Genomic DNA, 20,225 nt, shown 5'->3' with positions numbered 1-20,225 from the left:
AGATTGTTCAGCCTGGAGAAGAGAAGGCTCTGGGGAGACCTTATTGTGGCCTTTCTATGCTTAAAAAAGGGGTTGATAAAAGAGATGGGGACAGACTTTTTAGCAGGGCCTGTTGCGATGGGACAAGGGGTGATGATTTTAAAGTCAAGAAAGGGAGATTCAGGCCAGACATGAGGAAGAGATTTTTGGCCTGGGTGGTAAGACACTGGTAGGTTGTTCAGAGAGGTGGTGGATTCCCCATTCTTGGAGACATCCCAGGCCAGGTTGGATGGGGCTCTGAGCAACCTGATCTGGGTGAATATGTCCCCGCTCCTGGCAGGGCTTGGACTGGATGAGCTCAGAAGGGCCCTTTCAACCCAAACTATTCTATGCTTCTATGACGCTAAGCAGGACCACGTAGACTCTACCCATGCCTACCACTGCCCATCATCTCCTCTTCATGTCCTGCACCGGTGCCCACACACACATGGATGTGGATGTCTGAACACTGTGCTGAGTCCATTCATGAGTGGACGGTGAGAGATGGAGCATCTGTTCATTACAAAAATGCTTCCTATGTTTAACATCAGCTCTCAAAAGCAAAAGGCTTTGAAAATTCTGTTCTCATGTGGCTAGGGGACAAAACCAGTGACATTACAAATGTGTCAAGACCCAGAGACTATAAAAGCACATTAATTAGGATCATAATGTCTAGTCAAAGTACAGGAGCAGCTTGAAAGGATTAAAAACAACCCTATAAGCACATGCTTACTTGTACAGGCCATTGTAGGTGGGTCTGATTCCTTCCTAAAATAGTGCTCTTCACACAGGCAAGATGTGGATGCTTCATCAAGTGTGTAGCTGTGAGGGGGACATTTGCTGCAGGATGGACTGTGGGGTGAAGCTTTGAAGAACCCAGGTCTGCATACTGTGAAAAGAAGAACCACAGGCTAAGCTCTCCCATCGTAGAATTAAGTCTGTTCACATTTCCTTTAAAAACAAAACCAAAAAATCCAGAACCAAAACAAAAAACATTTCTTCAGCTAGAAATCAGACAAATGCTCACAAGTTACTTGGTTTGAATATTTTAAAACAGTCTACCCTGCCAACAGACACGGCATGTTTGAATATTTGCATGAAAAGAGAATGATCAGCTGTCTATTATTTTTCTTCCCCTAGCATCTGCCTTTGCTAGGTATTAATTTTCCTTGTTGAATGTGTTGGAGGTAATATCTTTTGGGCTCTGCTTTAGAAAATGTCATTATGTTTGTTTGTTTCCGTGCAGTCTTAGAAAGATAGGTAAAACACATCTCGTGGGTTTTTTTAAAATGTTTTATAGCCAGAAACCAATGTTTTGTAAACAAATAGTAACGTGGTAGTGGAGGGGATCTTGAGATCAACAGCTTGAAGATGGTGTGATAAGGCTACTTCCCTAGGGTATTCTCCCCCTGAAAACCTGTGATGAATTTTAAAGCGCTCCACATAAGCCAGATTGCTCCAGGTATAGCTGGACCCAGGCACGCTTGCCATACAAAATATTCCTTCCAGCTCACATATGTATGCATGATGAGGCACAAAGACTTTACATGAGAGCTATTTGTGTTCTCACAAATACATTGGCTAAGGGTAGCATGGGATTATTGTTTTTTTTAATATTTTGAAGTAAATATCCTGGACGAAGTGTTCTTTCAACTAAGCAAAGTGCTTTGCACTTCACCCACATGCACACGCTCAGCCACAGGTCTGCACGTACCCACCATGGCTGTAGAAAAAAGCCACCGGCCCTGCAGTCATAGCCATATCTGCAGAATTATAAACCTGCTGCTAGCAAAAGGAAGAAAACCAAAGCAGAGATAAAACTTGTCAAGAACCCTTTGTTGCTGCGCGACTCTAAAAGCAGAGACATGTAGACATGTTAAACAAGGTCCAAACGGCTACTAGTTTTTTTCTGCCCAGTATGATATCAACACTGCACAGGTCTGCTACCAGCCTTACAAAAGCTACCTGGAAATCCCAGAGCCTTTCCATCTGCATTCAGAGTTCCCCAGTTGTAATTGGATTGCACAGAAAATGAGCTCACAGCAAAAGCATTAATACTATCCCAGCAAGAACGTCTCAGACAATCACAGCACGAAGGTCACATACTAAAATTCGGCCAGAAGATGCAACTAAGATGCAACGACAGAAATAATTTTCACTATAGGTAAAGTGTAGAATTTTATTGATTCCTTTTCCTCTGAAGGACCAAGGAGGACAGCTAGCTCTAAAACTGGCTCTGCTTCCTGCATTGCCAGATAAACTCCTTTGACATGTTCCTTTTTACGTCACTAGGTTCTTCATCAACGTGAGACACTTGCACATCAATGTCTAAGTCCTCAAATCAACCAGTACATCTTTGCTGATGACAACCACTGGTGTATCAAAAGGGTGTGATCCAAGAGAACCCCAGCAGACCTCATCCTGGCCCTACCTCTGGTCTCGCCTGAACCACAAAGCTCTCACAGTGAGCACCACACAGCCCTAAAGCAGCTCCCCAGCCTACCATGTGCTGCGGGGTCTCCATCACCCATCTGCTGCCTTTCCATCCTGCTCTAGAGGATGCTCCATCCCCTGCATCTCTGCTGACCTTCCCAACCCAAACATCCTCCTGCACCTTCCCCTGGGCTCCCTTTCCTTCCCACACGACCTACAGAGAGTAACTAGTAGGACTAGAGAGATTTACAGGTTTTAAAAACCCAATTTCCCATATTGCCCACCATCTAACTAGTGCTCCACATGTAAGGCTGTGAGCTCTGCAGGACACAGTCCATCTGCTTCGTGTTCATATGCTGCAACTAGTGAACACACTTTGGGCAGAATTTATTCTCAGTGGTTCTTGGACTTGCCACAAGCTAAATCAAATTTGCTTGTGCACACTACCAATAAAGATGGGGAAATGAAAACACAAAAATGTGCAATGTATAACAAGGGCAGCCTATGTCAAGTGTGTACTCGATATAATCACCCTTCAAAAAAGAACTTGGATTTATCTCATTATGCCCCATCAAGACAGACAGAAAATCATTACGGCACAAGAGTTTACTGAGCTCATATTTCGTGCAAAGCAGAAAAAGCAAAAGAAGTCAGTTCTCCTTGACAGATTTTCAATGAGGTGCAGTTTGTTAATGACAGTATGATATGTAGCTCAGCCCAAATTGAATGTTTTGATTTCATGAATAAGTACAGAGCCAACAGCTGCACAATGCCAATAACTCATGTTTTAATGAGGGATGCAAAATGAAACTGAACTGGACCAATTTTTGCATAATCTGAAGGCTCCCATGGGTCAGGCCAAACAGTATAAGGAGGAGCATTCAAAAGCATTAAACTACACTAAAGATTTCAACAGGAAGCCTTGTAACAAACAGCCAGCAGAGCAGCATGCTGTCATATCTAAATACCCCTGTGCTGATTAGAAAAGAAAAATTGAGGGACAGGACATAAGCTATGCAAAATAAGAGAGGACAGAAAATAAAGAATACATGCAAAAATCACCACAGCAAGTGGTGGCATGCAATCGTCTGACAAACAGGAATGCTGTGATGAAATGGATGCTGTTAGATGAAAGCTGACTCAGGAACGTCTGACGTCGCCAGGTATCATGGCAGGCGGATGGGCAGAGTCTCAGCTGAGCTCAACAGCCAAAGACAAAAGCCATGTGATTTTTCTGCCTTTGATGGCAATACCACCAATATTTTGCAAGTTGGATTCAGAGCAGAACCAGCCACAAACATCCTGTGCCTTACTAGTACATACCCTGGATTTTGATATTTATCTTACCGTTTCGCTAGACAGTTAACCTTAAAAAAATCGCCTAATGAAGTATACATGATTTTATTTAAAATTACATGGGTGTTTCGGGTTTAATTTCTAATTAAATCTTATTTTAGTCTTCTTATATTTTTATTTCAGTATTTTTAATTCAATGGTTCTTGAAAGGATACATAGAGTTGGCACAGTACAGTCACGCAATTAATGCTACTATCTCTCTTTTCAAGGGGGTGGGAAAAAGAGGAGAAATAATATGAGCCTAAGGCTCCCCATAATCTGCTGGAAGCCAGCTGAAAATAAATGAAATAGAGTTTTAAGCTGTTGATGAGACCTTCTTCTTTCTTTCTAATATTAGAACTGATAACTCCTTAACTGATTAACAGCCACTGGTGTGTGAAAACAGTCTTTAAATGAAATTGGTTGCTAGAAAAAAAAAGATAGACAGTATTTTTAGACACAGCAAATATGCCATAAACAACCTGCTGGTGTTAGGTAGAAGTGGGATGTGTTTCTGTTAGTAGCACATCCATTATTAGCAAATTAATTTCACTCTTTTTATTTGTAGTAGTACACAAAATGTTGTAAGCACAGAACATTAACGGCAGTGCAGCCTCTTGCTTCAGAGATGGCTGTGATGAAGGATGACAGCCAGAGCCTCTCAGGACAGAGATGGCGTGGCAATCGGATCAGAAACCAGCTTTGTATCTCACAAGACAGGAGCCTGCAAAAGCCACGCTGTGCTCAAAACTGGATCTTCAGACATGGCTGGATGGAGAAGGAATCACTGAGCCCCTGACAATGAAAACTAGCCTCTTCAAATGACATGCTGAACTGTTATGTGCTGTACCAGTACTAGAGACATCAAGTATCAGTGAGGGGTGGGGGGGAAAGGCAGCCAGAACAAGCCAATAACATCAAACAGCTAGGACTACTTGACAGATTATTTTCTGGAAGCCTTAACATCAAATGATTTGTAGCTGCATTCCTGGAACCATCCCTGAGCTTCAGCTGAAGGCTGTGTCCAATGTGTAGGGCTTCTCACTGATTCAGGGGACAACTGCTAAAAGCAAGGAACACCTCTGAGGCCCTTCGTATCCACAGCCACCTCAGTAAAACCACCCAATTAACGTTAGTGGGAATTCTGGTTTTGTCCCTGGAGAGGGGAAAGTGAAAAAACACAGCCCTATAAGCCTTGAAATCCCAGGGAGATAAGAAAGGTTCAACCTGCTACTCCCTTTGCACTCTGTGATGCTGGAAGAATAAGCTCACAGTACTTACGTGCTTAGGATCAGCAAAATGACCTTTCATATATGCCAGAAAATAAAGCTCAAACAGGATTTATGCTGTGTTCCTTGCAGAGCACCAAATTAGTCTCCCCAGTAATCAGAAGCCATGAGTATAATGCATAAGGCAGTGCTGCTAATACATAAATAAAGATAATGAATGAAATCAAACAAAAATGAATGAGGATAAGGATGCCTAGTCTAGACAGAACACAGGTTATCTGGTTGAAGCTGAGGTTTTCTCCCCAAACGGCAAACCTCCTTTGCTTCTTCTCCCCACTCTTTAGCCCCACTTGCCGTGTTGGACTGCAAACTTCTTCAGGCAGGGACACACAACTCAAATTATCATGGCTTTTAGGAGCAGCCACAGTGTAAAACTTGGCCCCAAGGATAGACCTGAGTGCCATAACCTGCATCGAGCCGGCTCTTGGCTGCAACACGAGCAGGATGTGCTCTGTGTGTTCAGCAGAAAGCAGAGCAGCTCTGCAGCTCATCAACTCTGCCTTCATTAGTGCATCACTCCAGTGCAGGGAATACACCTTGAGAGTTGAAGGATTTGAGGAAAAACAAGCTACAAACAAACCAAGCCCTGTTCTAGTCTCTGGAGCTGTCATGCCTTGAAGTGTTTGCACTAAGAGCAGGGCTGCTGCCTCTTAGATGTGTCGAAAGCCTAAAGAGGAAGGGCTTAGTGAGATACGGGCTTTACAATGTCGAATCAAACTGCTGAGCAACCCCAAGCCTCGGCTTGTGGTCCTGACATGCACTTGTACTTAGAAAATAAAAACCACAGTGGGCTGTCTTCGTGTCTCCCAATCAATATAAACAGATGATGTTTGTGCTCTTCTAAAAGGTCTTTAAGCAACTGTACCAACCAACCTTCAAGCATCCTCCTGTGGAATTTACAAGCAGGCTCCCAGGAGCTAATTCTGCCCGCCCTAACAGTTCTCCTTGAACTGTAGGCCAATGCTGAAATTGCTATCAAAGCTATAAAGCTATAGAAAAATGAGTAAAATGCCCCGATTCTCTCTCCTTTAGGCTTGGCCTCTCTATCCACAAAAGTGCTGTGTTGCTTCCTATAGCATGACTTGGGGATTTGAAAGGAATTAAATAAATACCCGCTAATAAAACACTGTAATTTGAAGCTGCTGGTTTGCCGGAGTCCTGCAGACCTGGTAGTATCCTTCAGCAACTTCAGCACCCAAAGCTGAAGCTAAAAACCTGCTAAAGGTCCTTGTCAAGGGGTTCATGGAACGTGCTGAACAAGTGTATCATCTAGGGGCTTTACATCTTGAAAAATAACAGACTTGGACCTTACCTTGGATATAAGTCAATTAATGCCTGTCATGTGGGAAAGACTCTTTTAAGCTTTTTTTTTCTTGTCCTAAGAAAACAATGTGTCTCTTGATGTTGTTCTGTCCAATCCCACATTAACTCAGGACCTCTGCATTGAAAACAGCTCTGGCTTTGAACACCAACGCAATCTTGAAAGCTAGGATATATATAAATTAGGACTTTCAGTTCCCCCCCTTGAAATAACGCTTCTTCTACCATGTGAGTCACTAAATTGTCACACAGAAATTTATGACATGACCGTAGTTGCTGGAAAACCAAGAATTAACTGTCATTAATGACATTAATGTGTTTCTTCTAAACAGTATATAACCTCATCACATGACATTGCTCTGAAAAATTCATCAGATTCCCAAGTCATCTATATTTGCAAGCCATAAAAATACCCTGAAGACAATACATTTGAAAATGCTCGTGATTACATTAAGATCTTAATGGGCTATATTTCTGCACATCCTGAGTTTGCTCTAGAGAAGATTTTGAAGGCATCAGTGAGGCAAAACCTGAGTCAAGCCTAAACTCTCAGCAATGTGATGGAGGAGCAGGAAAGGAAATTTATCCTGGCATATATGCAAACCAGAGCTATCATTTGGGTTTGATTTTGCAGCAAGCAAGTAAGCTATAGAAAATAAATGCTCTTTGGGGAAAGAAAAGATTTTTCAGAAACATTCAGCACCATGCAAGCACGCTCCCACCAGCTGCAGGGCTAGGCTGGGTGTGATTTGGTGTGGGGGTTTTTTTGTTTTGGTTATGTTTTTTTGTTGTGTTTTTTGTTTGTTTTTACGTTTTCCCCAAATTTTCCCATCACAAACAAACAAACAAAACTGGGAGAAACTGGTATGTTCCTAGAGAAAACACTCTTTGGGCTGAAGTGCCAATTACTAACAAAATCAGAATTTCAGTGACCAGCCCATGTGGCACTTGTGGTCCTCCCTGCTCTCTGGTTACATGGTTGGTCTCGCTGAGCCCTGACTGTTTGGCTTATGACAAAACCAGGTACTCCGCTTCCTGTTGCTAAAGCCTCTCTGCCTATTAGAGCTATAAAACATCTCTCTCTGTAAATCTTTGTATCTATACAAATATATCTGTATATCTCTTCTTTGTTCTCTGAGGTATGGGACAAAGATACACTTAAATTATGTTTAAATCACTATCTTTCTTTTTTTTTAATAGAGACAAGCTGAAATAATTTTACTCCTTTAAACAGAAGTGATGATTTACAATGCTGCACCTAAGGGAAAAATACAATTTAAGATACAGAAAGACATTTGTTTCTGCATGCTTGTAAACATAACTCAAGATGCCTGGCTCTGTGCATAATCCAAGAGGCATAGGAGTGTGTTTTGGGGGTTTCTGTATGCCAACACATGCACCCCAGCTTGTCCTTTGTTATATGAATGGTAACTTAAACATTCAAGCTGCCTTGTGCACCAGGCAAGAGGAGGATTGATGGACAAGGCACAGAACTCCCTCGAGTTTCAAAGGAGCATTGACTGAATAGCAATAACCAACAGCATCCCTCATGGGAACAGGGAGACAGGCTCAAATCCAAAACTGATGCAGCTGAACCCCTCCCATGCGAGTCCACATATTACTGACAGTAATGCAAAGATCAGGCAGTAAAATCTGAAAAATAGGGTTCTTCAAAGCCATGTGTTTGCTGGCACAATACTCCAATAAAAGGGTTTTAGTCTTCTGATTCAGTCTGCCATAGGGATCTGGAGCCCTGCCAGCAAAGAAAGAAAGATTCTCTAATTATGCTGTGGTTCAGACAATTGTAACCCATTGTGGTTAAGAAATATGACATTTGAGAGGATTTATTTTGATGACCTATGTCACGTGTGTTTACCAACATTTCATGGTTTTAGCCTGAACTAATAGACTGTACATACACAGCCAGTAAAGAGAAGTAAAAATGTTTAGGATATTTCCTTCTGGTTGGCTCTTCATTTGCGTAGACAAGATTTCTAGGTGGTATAAACCCAGCATTTCTTCCACTGACTTCATTTGGTCGAAAATAAGCAGCATACCACCAGTCTCCAGGGATGCTAACATCTACACACCAGGATCCTTTCAAACCCTGCCTCAAATGTTTAAGGGCTTGTTTGCTTCAAGCTTTATGATCATCTGTCTCAGGAGGTAAATTTGCTAGGACTGTCTGCAGACAATTTATTTTAAAATTGTTCCTCTCTAATTTATAGCTGAACATATGTCACTCCAGACACATCTATTCAAATTCCATCAGAAGGCAATGGATCTTTTATAGTCCTGAGAAAAAAAAAAAAAAGGAAGGATTTATCCAGAGTCACCTCGAGTAAGTAGGCTAAATGGGTTTATGCACACAAAAGTGACTCCTGGAAAGTGGTGGCTTTTTGTGCAGGTTTGTGTGTGTGTGGTTTTTTTGTTGTTTTGTTTGTTTTCTCTCCCGCCCTCCCCAATTTTAAGATATAGGCAATATAGAGGCATGCAGAAGGGAATGCAGCTGGAGTTACAGATGTAGGTCTCACGAAGGAAGTTCTGCCCTGATATACAACACTACAAGATGCTTCAGGCTTTGCTTACGAGGCAACAAATCAAAGGATGTGTGCAAGGAGGACAGGACAAGTATTAATACTCTGAAAAATATAACAGCTCCTCTTTAGGAATGAGGTCTGTGAAGGGCAACCTGGGGCACTGATGACTCTTCCCATGTTAGCCTGACAATATTTAGAGCATTTCTTTGAGATTAAATCCTGCAACCAACAAGAGAATTTCTTATTTTGCTAAGATCTCTTCCATTTCTGGAGGAAAACTTGCTGCATACGAACAAACATGCTGAAACCCAAGATAAAGCAACACAACTCAATGCTTTAAACCTCCTGGTTTTGGAGCTAATCTCAATACTATTTGAGTGGCTTATAGATGCTAGAATTGGACTGTCCTTGCCATGAACTACCTAGAACTGCTGTAAATCCAGACCAGGCACAAAAATACCAAAACCACAAGAAAAGCAAAACAAAAGTAGTTATATTCCAAGAAGGTATTTTCTTTGTCAGACTAGAAACAATTATTTTCTAAGACAAAAGCATCTACATAAAAGCATTCCACTCTTGGGACACGGATGTCCTACAGCACTCCTGTCCACTACCTCTTTTCACAGGCTTTTTTCTTGACTAAAATTCAGCTCTCTGACACATATGGCTGCTTCAGAAATTCTGATGTGAAAAAAAAGTAAAGCCAAGCAAACACTGCCTTCCTTCTTGCTAGATGAAGCCTCACCACAACCTTCTCCTTGCCAAATCCATTTCCCTCACCAGACTACAACATACCATATAGTACTAGCCTGGAGCACAGTTTGCAGCAGCAATGCTGGCCATTCTCACGGGCTTTTTATTTAAGGTTTTGAGCTGCCAGTGCGTCATTTATGGAGAAATATTCTCAAACTATTATAAGGGGATACCATTGCTCACATGTAGCTCAGCTGGCCCTCCAGCTACAACCAGAGAAATAAGCCCTGCTTACACAAGCCTGTTTGCCCTGGGAACCCAATACTAGCTTTCTAATTTTTGCTGCACTCTTGCACTGCTACCAACATAAACAGCCTTCCTAAGATGGGTTAGCGACAAACCCCCAACACTTTAGCTGTACGGAAACAATTCACATCTGATCTGTTCACAGGAAGACTGGAAGACAACAAGAGGGGAGAAAGGTGGAACAGCCAGTGTGGGTACAAGGGCATTGCACCCTGGGTTTGGCACACCCCCGCCTTGCAAGAAATGACCGCAAACTGATCATTTTAAGTCTCACACATGACTGTCCCCAACAGTTCCCACGTCACAGTTCCCCTTCCCCACCTTTTTTTTTTTTTCAAGGCTTTGCAAAATGTTGTGGTATCTAATCCTGTGACACCCAGCAGGTGAGGGTGGTCTTTCTCAGCAGCTCCAAAATGTAGAGACTTCAGGAGAATCTGAATAATCAGTCTTGTCATAAAGAAAAAAATAAAAAAAAGGAGAGAGAAAAGAAGTTTCTAGCCTTTTTGAGGAGAAAGCCTGAAAAACTCAAAATACCAAGAGCTCATCCAGCAGAGGGCAAGTGTAAAGAGCTCAGTATTTATTCTACACACCCGAAGACCAAATGGGAGTTTCCTGATTTAAGTTGGGACCAGTAATATTTTCTTCTCCCTGTCATCTCTTCACCTCCCCAATATCCAGCAGAGATTCCATATGGATGCACTTCTGGATGTTTAGGGTTTCCTTTCAGATGCACCAGAGACGCTCCTGATGCTCTGACACTTAGCCCAAATACCATTCACAATGTTTTTTTCAAATAAGTTGAGCAAGTGGCAAAAAAACACAGGGTCCATTATTCTGCACAGAATTTCTGTCATCCAGCCAAATTTAAAAATAAATAGCTGTGATTAAATATGTTGCTACATTATTTATGTAGATGCATTCAATTTGCAGAAAGCTGCTATAAAACATCCTCCTTTAACACAAGGAAAAATTATTGTGCTCTTACTGTATACTTTCTCTTCCCTGCTCAAATGTATGTTGCTCCCTGCCTATTTCTCCCCGCCATGTTATTTAACACATCTTTTTCCAGCCACTGTTTCTGCTACTTTTGTCTTGAAATAGTGAGATATGTGATCCAAATTCAAATGTTTCTTTCCTGAATCTCTGTGAAGAAGGCTGCTGAATGATTGTTAGACAGATAATTCCAATATTTCCCCTACAATTGAGGACCTCTCCTCATCTCTGCATTTTGCTCTTACGGCTGCCAGGTAAATGATATGCATCGAGGTTGCCCTAGGCTTATTAGTGCATATTAATTCTGCCAGGAACTCCAGACACTCTGAAGAATTGCTAATTTAACAACACACTGTGAAATTATTTTCTTCTTTCTTTATTAATTGCTGTGCTATTTGAAAGCGACTTCACTGCCCTGGTCATCTTTCTGTATGAAGAACAGAGGGCATTTCATCCTGCCAGAAAATAACTGAAAGCTTTCTTCCCAGCAGTCCCTATATTCATAACCAAATATAAATATGTGAAACAAGAACTAAAAAAAAATAGGTTTACTTGCTGCAGGTGTTCCCCTGTTAATTTATCGATGTGATATTGGCAAGATCAGACAGCGAAGCACAGTGATATGTTTCACTTGTGCCTTGACATTTTGATTCTATTTGTTAGGGTGTATGTGCAGGGAACGGCTTTTTCTCCAAGACCTCCAGAGCTATCAGTCTGTACAAACAGGATTTGATAAGACATCCATTTAGCAGGATGGGAGGGCAAAGAAAAAAAAAATAATCCACGAGCTGGAGAGACCAGGTATCTGGGTAAAGCTGCACTGCGGTGCAAAAATGGATGCTCTTCACATACCATGCAAATTGGGAAAAACGAGGCAGCTCGATATGCAGGATCTGAGGCAGTCTGCATCCTTTCATCAATAGCTCCTTCCAAAAAGGTGGCCAAGAATAATATAAATAGAAGGCAGAGTAGAAAGAGGACAAAAGGGCAGCACCAGATAAGGCATCAAGACTAATCTACACTGATGTGCGGGAAGATTTTTGGCAGGCAGGAAAAAAAAAAAAAGAAAAAAGGACAAAGGAAACTCTCCTTTGCTCATGAAAAATCAGATTTAGGAAGAAATCCAAACAGGAAGTTCTGCTTTCCAAGGCTGTCCTTTTCTGGCCTGAGGAAAGAAGCAGAAGGAGATGCAGCTGTTTCTTCCAGGGTAATGTAGGAAGATGTTCTGCTTATGGAAGCCCAAGTTCAGCAACCTTCAGGTTGTCTTCCCCCTGCAAAGAACTTTGGACTAGAAGCCTGCAGATGGGCTACAATGAAATACAGTAAGAGCTAAAAGGTGAAACAACAGAAAATAATGATGGCATACAGACTCATAGAATCATTTCAGTTGGAAGAGAACCTCAAGCTCACCGCATCACCCATTAACCCAACACTAGCACTAATTCATGCACCTAAGAATCTCATCTCCACATCTGTTCAACCCCTCCAGGGATGGTGACTCCACCACTTCCCTGGGCAGCCTGTTCCAATCTGACAACCCTTTCCAGGAAGAAATTGGTCCCAAGATCCAACCTAAACATCTCCTGGTGCAACTGTTCCCTCTCATCCTATTATTTGTTACTTGGGAGAAGATACCAACACCCTCCATGCTCCAACCTCCTTTCAGGCAGCTGCAGAGAACAATTAGGTCTCCCTCAGCCTCCTTTTCTCCAGCTGAACCCTCCAAGTCCCTCATCCGCTCCCCATCACACTTGTGCTCCAGCCCCCTCACCAGCTGCGTTCCCTTCTCTGAACTCGCTCCAGCACCTCAAGGTCTGTCTTGGCATGAGGGGCCCAAAACTGACCCCAGGATTTGAGGTGCAGCCTCATCAGTTCAGGAGCATCAGACCATATGGCATCAAAGCCATCAAACCCAGTTGTAGCCACTGGGCAGGGCTGCAAATGACCAGCTGTCCCAAAAACGGGAAAGCTGAGAAAAAGTCTATGTCAAAAAAACATCAAAGACACACATTCCCCATCAGTTGTGCACCTACACTGCACTCCTGGACATCACCTCTGGTATAAAGTGATGAAAGGAGACCTCAGCCAAGTAGAGCTAGTTGTGCCTTCCTTCCCTTGCCACTTCACTGAGGAGGCAGAAAACATGTATTACCAGAGCCATAATGTGTTTACAATTAATGCCCCAAAGCCAGTAATCTCCACTGATGCAGATAAATTGCTGACCCCTCTATCACTGTTATTCATGATGCAAAAACACCTTGGGTTTTCTCTGCAGCTTAATAAAACCTGCGGGGAACCGGTGCAAGGCTTTCATTCCTTATAGGTAGCCTTTAATGCTGAAGTCTGGATTTCCTGCAGTGGAACCGAATAGTTTAGAATAATTAGTGATTTACATATAGAGTTGTCAAAGATACATGGCATCAAGTTACCAAAATGAAGGGTTCCACCTTTTCAGTTGCTACTTTTGATTTTGTTCTATTTAAAAGCTCTGTATTTCAATTCTGCCTACATTCTGCTATTGCTAGTAAAGAAGCCAGAAGCAGATAGCAAGAAGAGAGCATTAAATCAAAGACTTAAATCACTTCTTCCTCAGCTCCCTGGCAGATTTAAAAAGCAACCTGGCACTAACACTTTCAAATAATACACTGTTGGACCTCACACAGCAGAGATACTCTGCTTCAGATCACACAATAGTCCAGGTGACCACACAATTACAATTAACCTCCTGCCCGCTGTGCCTAATGACAAATGATGTGAATGACAGGCTCAGGAAATGGTCCAGGTACAAAAATAAAAATAAAATAAAAATAAAATTCAATTCTTACATATTTTAAAACGCCATTTTCCTTTAGGAAAAGCCAAGGGCTTCTAGCACCAAGAAGGATGCATGGAAAGTCTCCCAGCACCACCACACTGTAATCAGAAAAGTACTAATATCCTGTGCTGCTATAAATCTCCGCCTGGACCAGACAACATGAATTTTGCCTGTGCTGGATAAAAAAAAAAGTAATATAATCCCAAAATAGCATGTAATATTTTTTGAGCCCACAGGGTTCCCATTACAAGGTGGCTAAATGGGAAGGTATTCTATGCCCTACATTGTCCCACTGGTATTTGTACTTTTTCTGCTTTATACCCCTCATCTCCCAATAGAACTTGTGAGCATTCTCCTCTCTCTGCTCTCGCAGCATCTTCAAGAGCAAGCAGAGAGACTTCCCAGCCTGTTACCTTTGTAAAACAGGGCAGCACAAAGATGGTCCCGGGAAGAGCAGAAGGTACCTGTTCCCTTTCCCACAGCCATAGTTTAGTTCCCATAGTTTATTTGTTCCCAAACTCTCTCCCAGCCAGAAGTTACTGCCCTGCCAGATCTGCCAGCAGAGCACTTTAAGTTCTCTCCCTCACCTGCTCCAGTAAAGCAAGCTCATTAGTTTAACTTGCTACAGTTTTTGCTAATTCACTCATTCTAATTAGTGTCTAATTAGACCTGAAGAGGCAGAAACCTCCAACTGAGGATCAGCAGGGCACATATGTGTGTGTGTGTGTGTATATGTGTATAAATATATATATTATATATATATATATATATATATATGACATGCTGATGCAAATCCTATCCTCCAGTCTTCCTAAATCGGGCATTTTCTAGCACAGATACATCTCCCAAGAATGACAGAGGCAATATTATGGACATGTCAACACTTTTCCTGGAAGCAGCAAACTACTCCCAGGCTCTGCTGAGACCTTTTTTGAAGCCAAGTCAATCTTTACCTCCTCCCTGCTCCAGAGCAAAGAGCTGTAGCACCACCAGTCCCACACAGACCCCAGCCAAGTACTGCCTCTTGGCGGGGTCCTCCTGCAGAGCAGGTTATGGCAAGTATTTACCAAGTCGCACACTGAGGTATGTCTATGATCAACTGCTGCAAAATAACACAATCAACCTGCAGAACATTATGTATAACGGTTTCTACACACGTTTATGACACCCGTTTCAGCCTGCTTTTAGACATACAGAGTGTTCTCATATAAAAGAAATAAATACAAATATAGTATATTCCAGCAATTTAGTCTGACAGCTGATTATGGAAACACTGCTTCATGAATTCTAAGCCATCACATTTCCACTAGTCTTCCCATTTCAAGAGCAGGAAATGGAATGGCTTTCCTATCTCCATGCTTATAATTTTCAAGCTGAGTATATTATCTGGTAGTCTCTGGATTTACTCAATAGCTCTTGAAAAAAAACCACAAACATACTGCTACAGTCTATGAAACTTATGTGTGGCCTACTCAGAGAGCTGTATGTCATTCTGAGGACAAATCTGGAAACTAGCTCTCACATGTTTTGAAGTATGTCAAATAAATAAATAACCAGATTGCTATCTGTTATTTCCCCTTCAATGAGATTGCTGCTTAAAAGGTTATAAATGATGACGTTTTTGCTTTTGCAGAAAGCTATGCATTAAACTTCTCATATCACCTTGCAGGGAGTTGAAGTACAGCTTGTTTGCTGTCAGCTTGCTTAACCCCGCTCTTCTGCAAGGCCCATACTATAAAAGCTACCACTTCTGTACACTATGGTTTGCTCCCAAGAGACCTTCCCATGAAACCCTTACAGCACCTTGCCCTCTCCCCTCAAGCCTGCAGATGCTTTAACACCTAAAATGAACAGTTGTGAGCTTCTCCACTGCAGTTTCCAAGTTACCAATTTATTTTGGTGTTAACTTTGGTTTCTCACGGCTCAGCTCCCCAAGCAGTGTGCAGGGTTGCGTGCAAAGTTGTGTTGTCGTCTACAGTCTCACCTGGGGCTGCTCTCTAACCACCAAGCATCATAGAATCACAGAGTCAGTCTTCTATCATCAAATGTGATTGCTTGCACAGCCCTAGGAGTCTTACAGAGGAGTGCCAAGCAACCTGCCAAAATCTTGGGTATCATCACAAAAACACAACTCAGCCAACACACCTTCCTCCACATAAGCTTATATATATATTAAATAAAATAATTTACCTTATTATTGCTTCATTAGGATTCCTCCATACCAGCATCAAGCCATCACAGAGGGGACAACAGAGATTTCCTAAACCCTTCTTTGATTAAAGAAAGGCTGTGGTCTGCTTTCACTGCCTTTTTGTAGTGCTTGTATTATCTTTTGCTAAAGGTCTTATCCTTGGACAGACCCATTGGGTACCTGAACTGTATGCTCAACACAGAATCTTCAAAATTCAGTCCTGTAACAGTGCTGTGGATTTTCTAAAAGCAATGCAAAGAGTCATGGTTTGATAGCGAAAAGACACCCTGGTTTCCAGGTACAGGGCTGGCAAAGATCATATCATGTTTTGATGCCAAAACAGACAGGTGCTCAACTAAGGAAAGCACGAGCAAAGGAAACACTGCAAAACACAAAAGCGTACTTGTACCAAACGTTTGGTTCAGGAGCGTATGTTTGAACTGAACCACTGAATTACCTCAACATTCCCTACCTTAGCACACAATACTGACTGTGCAAAACAGCTTTGTGGGTGGATGAAACTCAACCTGAAGATGTGCCTAAGGGTTGTCCAAGGGGGCAAACCAGAGACAGCCTAAAGCAGGTGCCTTGCACCTTGCACAGCTTGTAGATGCCATCACAGCTGCTTCACCCTATGGATCTGTTCCTAATGTCTCATTGCACCTAGTAAGGTAGACAGAGCCTCTACCATCATTAACTAAAAAACTCTGCTTTTTGTTCTGCCATAATACACACCTACAGCAGCCTTTATACTAGAATGTATTCAGATTCAACCTTCTTGGGACCTCCCAATAGCTGTCATGCTCCAACACTTGTCAGTTGTTTCAGATAACCAAATACTACTGATATTCATGGTGTAATGCAGAAATTCCCTACACAAACTGCAGGAAATTCTATGCTAAATTAACTGCTTATCAAAGGAAAACTGACAAGGGGTTGTCGGTTGTATTTTTTTTCCCTCACATGAATCCATGGCTTATTGCTTCCCAGCCCTGTAAACACTACTTAGTTTTTTCACAAGCCACACATGAAGACCTTTAGATATATCATTTCAGCTTAATAACACCATGATTACAACCAGTTAATGCATTTAAGGGAACATCCCCAGCTTAATTTCCAGAAGAAGCAAGGAGAAGTTGCACACTTTGCTAGCGGGCTGTAGAAAACCAGCCTGTGCTCAAACTCTATTTTATTGTGCTTAGCCAGAAAATTCCTCACCCACTGGCAAGAGGAGGAGAACTCAACCCTTGATCTGAGCTCCACCAGGTAAAGTCCACACGATTCCTTTCAGAATTCTCTTCCCTGCACCTGGATCAACCACACACGATGCATTTTCCTTCCAACTAATTTCATACCCTCTCTCTTTCAGGGACCTCCCCTTCTCCCCCTCCCCCGCCCCCCCCAATTACTATAATGCTTTCCAGTATGGAATAGAAGGGTGGGCATATTTTAGTGCCAGGGCAGAACTGATGCTGCCCACACAACCTGGGGTTTGGAAATAATGTATTTATAGAAGTACATTAAGACCAATTTAGAAAAGGTTGATTACATAAAGTACTGTTCATTCAGGCAAGCCTAAACAATTTTCTTATTTCATTGAATCAGCAATAATGAACTCCTACAAATGCAATAAACAAATATCCAATCACCACCTCTTTCAGTGACTTCTCCCCTTGTTCCTTTCAGTTGGCAGCATTTGCTTTGGGTTGTTTTCAGAAAGGAAAAAACAAAACAAAACAACAAACAGTAACTCATTTATAAAACCTGCTCGTCCTGGTAATTTTATTTTGTCTCTGTAGAATAAGGCAATCTAGTAGAAGCAAATGTTGTTTACTCATTAATACCAAGCCAGGACTCTTAGAGTTGATGAGACAAAGGAGGAAAACTATTGTTTTGTTATTCTGCTGCAAGACCTGCGGTAGTATGTCAGACATTGGTAGAGCCTGTAGGGGAAAACAACAAATATTTCCTCTCTTTTCATCCATATGCATGAGAAACCATGCAGGTCTACATACACTGCAAGATTTCTTGCTGTCACTCCAGCCATCTTTTCTCACACCGTAACAACACCCACTCTAAACAAACAAAACACACACACAAAACACCCCACACCAACACTGCAATTTGTAATTCAGAAACCAGAGTATTTTTAAAGCCTTGATTGTGTTACTATATCACCCAATTATTCGCAAGGTACATCTCAAGAGCTGCAGAACAGGCTTGCGCCCACAGTGCCCAGCAATGCCCAAGCCCCTGCTCCCCCCAGCCCAGCATGAGCCCCGAAAACAGGATCTGCTCCCCCAAAACATTTACTGCTGTAGGTAAATGCAGATGCAACAACTTTATGGAAGACAGACATGGGAAGGTATCTGCTGCTGGCCAGAAATTTCTCAGCTGTGTCTATGCACAAACTGAATTCCCAAGCATGCAGGTGTTGATTTTTTCCCATAACCAAGTCCAACATATTCCACTGGATCACCCTGGGCTCAGCAAGGGGATGCTTCTGAGCTGCTACCAGAGCTTCCTCTCTCTCACACAGAGGGAAAAAAGTCTGCGTGGCCTCTAGTAACAAAAAGGCACCAATTTGGCAAATACTTAGCACCCTTCACAGACATTCAAGGTGCTGAGTGAAAACTTTAAAGCCAGATTTGGGTTTTCAAAAGTCCTGCACATTCAGTCATGAAACACCTAAACACTTAAAAGATCAATCATTCCTGATTTGGCAACCTAAGTCTGAATCACTTCCAGTACCACTGACTGCTTTGAAAAGTTCTATACTTAATGCAAGAAATGAGCGTGGGACTTGTGTTTTATTTTGTGTTATACGGGTCAGTGCCCAGCCACACCTAAGAATTTAATAAACACTCCTAGAAAATCAGGAGGGACTGAAGCTTCACCATCAGCTTAAATGGGGCAGAGGTTTTATTCCATGCTTTTCACTTACACACATACATACAAGTTTGAAAACCTAACTCCAGTTCACTTCTCTTGGAAATCTCACTCCAAAAAGTTGAAGCAACTAACAAGGACTTAGTTAGGAAACCGAAATTTGCCAGACTTGCATAGGTACATGCCAACACACATAGCTGATTGGGTATTTCTAGGGAGTCAGCGTGGAAGTCTGGAAGACTGGCTGCTTTAAGACTTGCACTAGAATTTTTTTTGACACAGTATTAATGCTGCTCAAAATTGAATTGTAAACATTTACATTTTTTGCACTACAGACACCACCCAAAGCAAGAAGAGCGTTTGCCCAGCTCATTTTGAGTGCGGTACAGATGTGGCTCCAAGAGCCCACTCGGCATATCAGCGACCTGAGGAAGTATATGCTCTTGGCCTCATCCAACAATGGCAGCAGGGAAGCAAAGAAAATCCCACTGACGAGAGATTTGGTCAGGAAAAGCTCAGCTGATCCTTCAACTCCAGCCCTAATAATATATCAGACTTTTCCAAAGGAAACTATTTCCTTTACACAGTTGCACCATTCTTCTGGACCATCCCTGGTGAGCTTTGCTCTGCTCTGTGTGCTTTACTTCCCTACAGGTGTAACCTTTCCAAGATGTTTTCCCCTTTAGCAGCCTCCCATTCTGAGTAACGCTGCCCATCATCACCTCCCTTGATGTGACCTAGGCCAAAGTCAGCTTTTGGTACTGTCTCACATACAAGCAGCAGCTGCAGAAAGAAAACAAGAATTCCATGATGAACAAGAATAAAAGTCATGATGAAAAGGCATGGGGCATTTCCTGAAGGGGCAAAAAAAAATTTGCATGGAGAAAACTGCAGAAAGAAAATTAAAGGGAGAAGAAAAGCAGAGCCAGGAACTTAGTGCCAGTTAACACAGCAATGCTGCTCCCTGTAGAGCTATACTGACCTTGCCAGAGAAATTAACTTATTTCTGCCTGTTACCTGTTTTTTTCCTTGCTTTTAAAGGATTTTATGACAATAATAACCCCACAGTACCTTGCAGCACTCACTCTCACATGCATACACAGATTAAGTCTAATATAATGCAGTTCTCATTACTGAGCAAAGGTGCAGGTGCACCTGCTTCACATTGCTCAAGGCAAACAATTGCCCTGTCCTAACCCCTTCTGCAGTCAACATGGCAAGCAATTTATCACCATCATCTCACTTCATTCACCTCCTTGCCGAGTGGCAGCCATCAAAAAGTCTTGTTATTGGCTTGTTACTAGGTGACAAGGCAATTACATCACCTAACAAGGTCTTAAAGAGGAGATAAGATTCCTAAATCCCATTACCTGAAGGCCCCTTCCCTCTCCAAGATGAAGATT

The 20,225-nt window shown here is 42.2% G+C and overlaps 1 protein-coding gene across 14 annotated transcripts in view; it reads right to left on the bottom strand.

Moving 5' to 3' along the window:
• Window positions 1-20,225, bottom strand: part of EPHA5 (EPH receptor A5) — a 212,187-nt gene that overhangs the window by 95,357 nt on the left and 96,605 nt on the right. For 11 of the 14 annotated variants that reach the window (XM_065061577.1, XM_021299088.2, XM_065061574.1 and 8 more), the window contains one exon: window positions 752-907. The exons of the other annotated variants lie outside the window; for them this stretch is intronic. In XM_065061577.1, the coding sequence (XP_064917649.1) occupies window positions 752-907 (156 nt within the window). The remainder of the gene's footprint in view (window positions 1-751; window positions 908-20,225) is intronic. 14 annotated transcript variants of the gene reach the window in all.

The sequence above is a fragment of the Columba livia genome, chromosome 4 (assembly GCF_036013475.1).
Source record: "Columba livia isolate bColLiv1 breed racing homer chromosome 4, bColLiv1.pat.W.v2, whole genome shotgun sequence".
Lineage (NCBI taxonomy): Eukaryota > Metazoa > Chordata > Aves > Columbiformes > Columbidae > Columba > Columba livia.
This window is presented reverse-complemented; position numbering and strand designations above follow the sequence as displayed.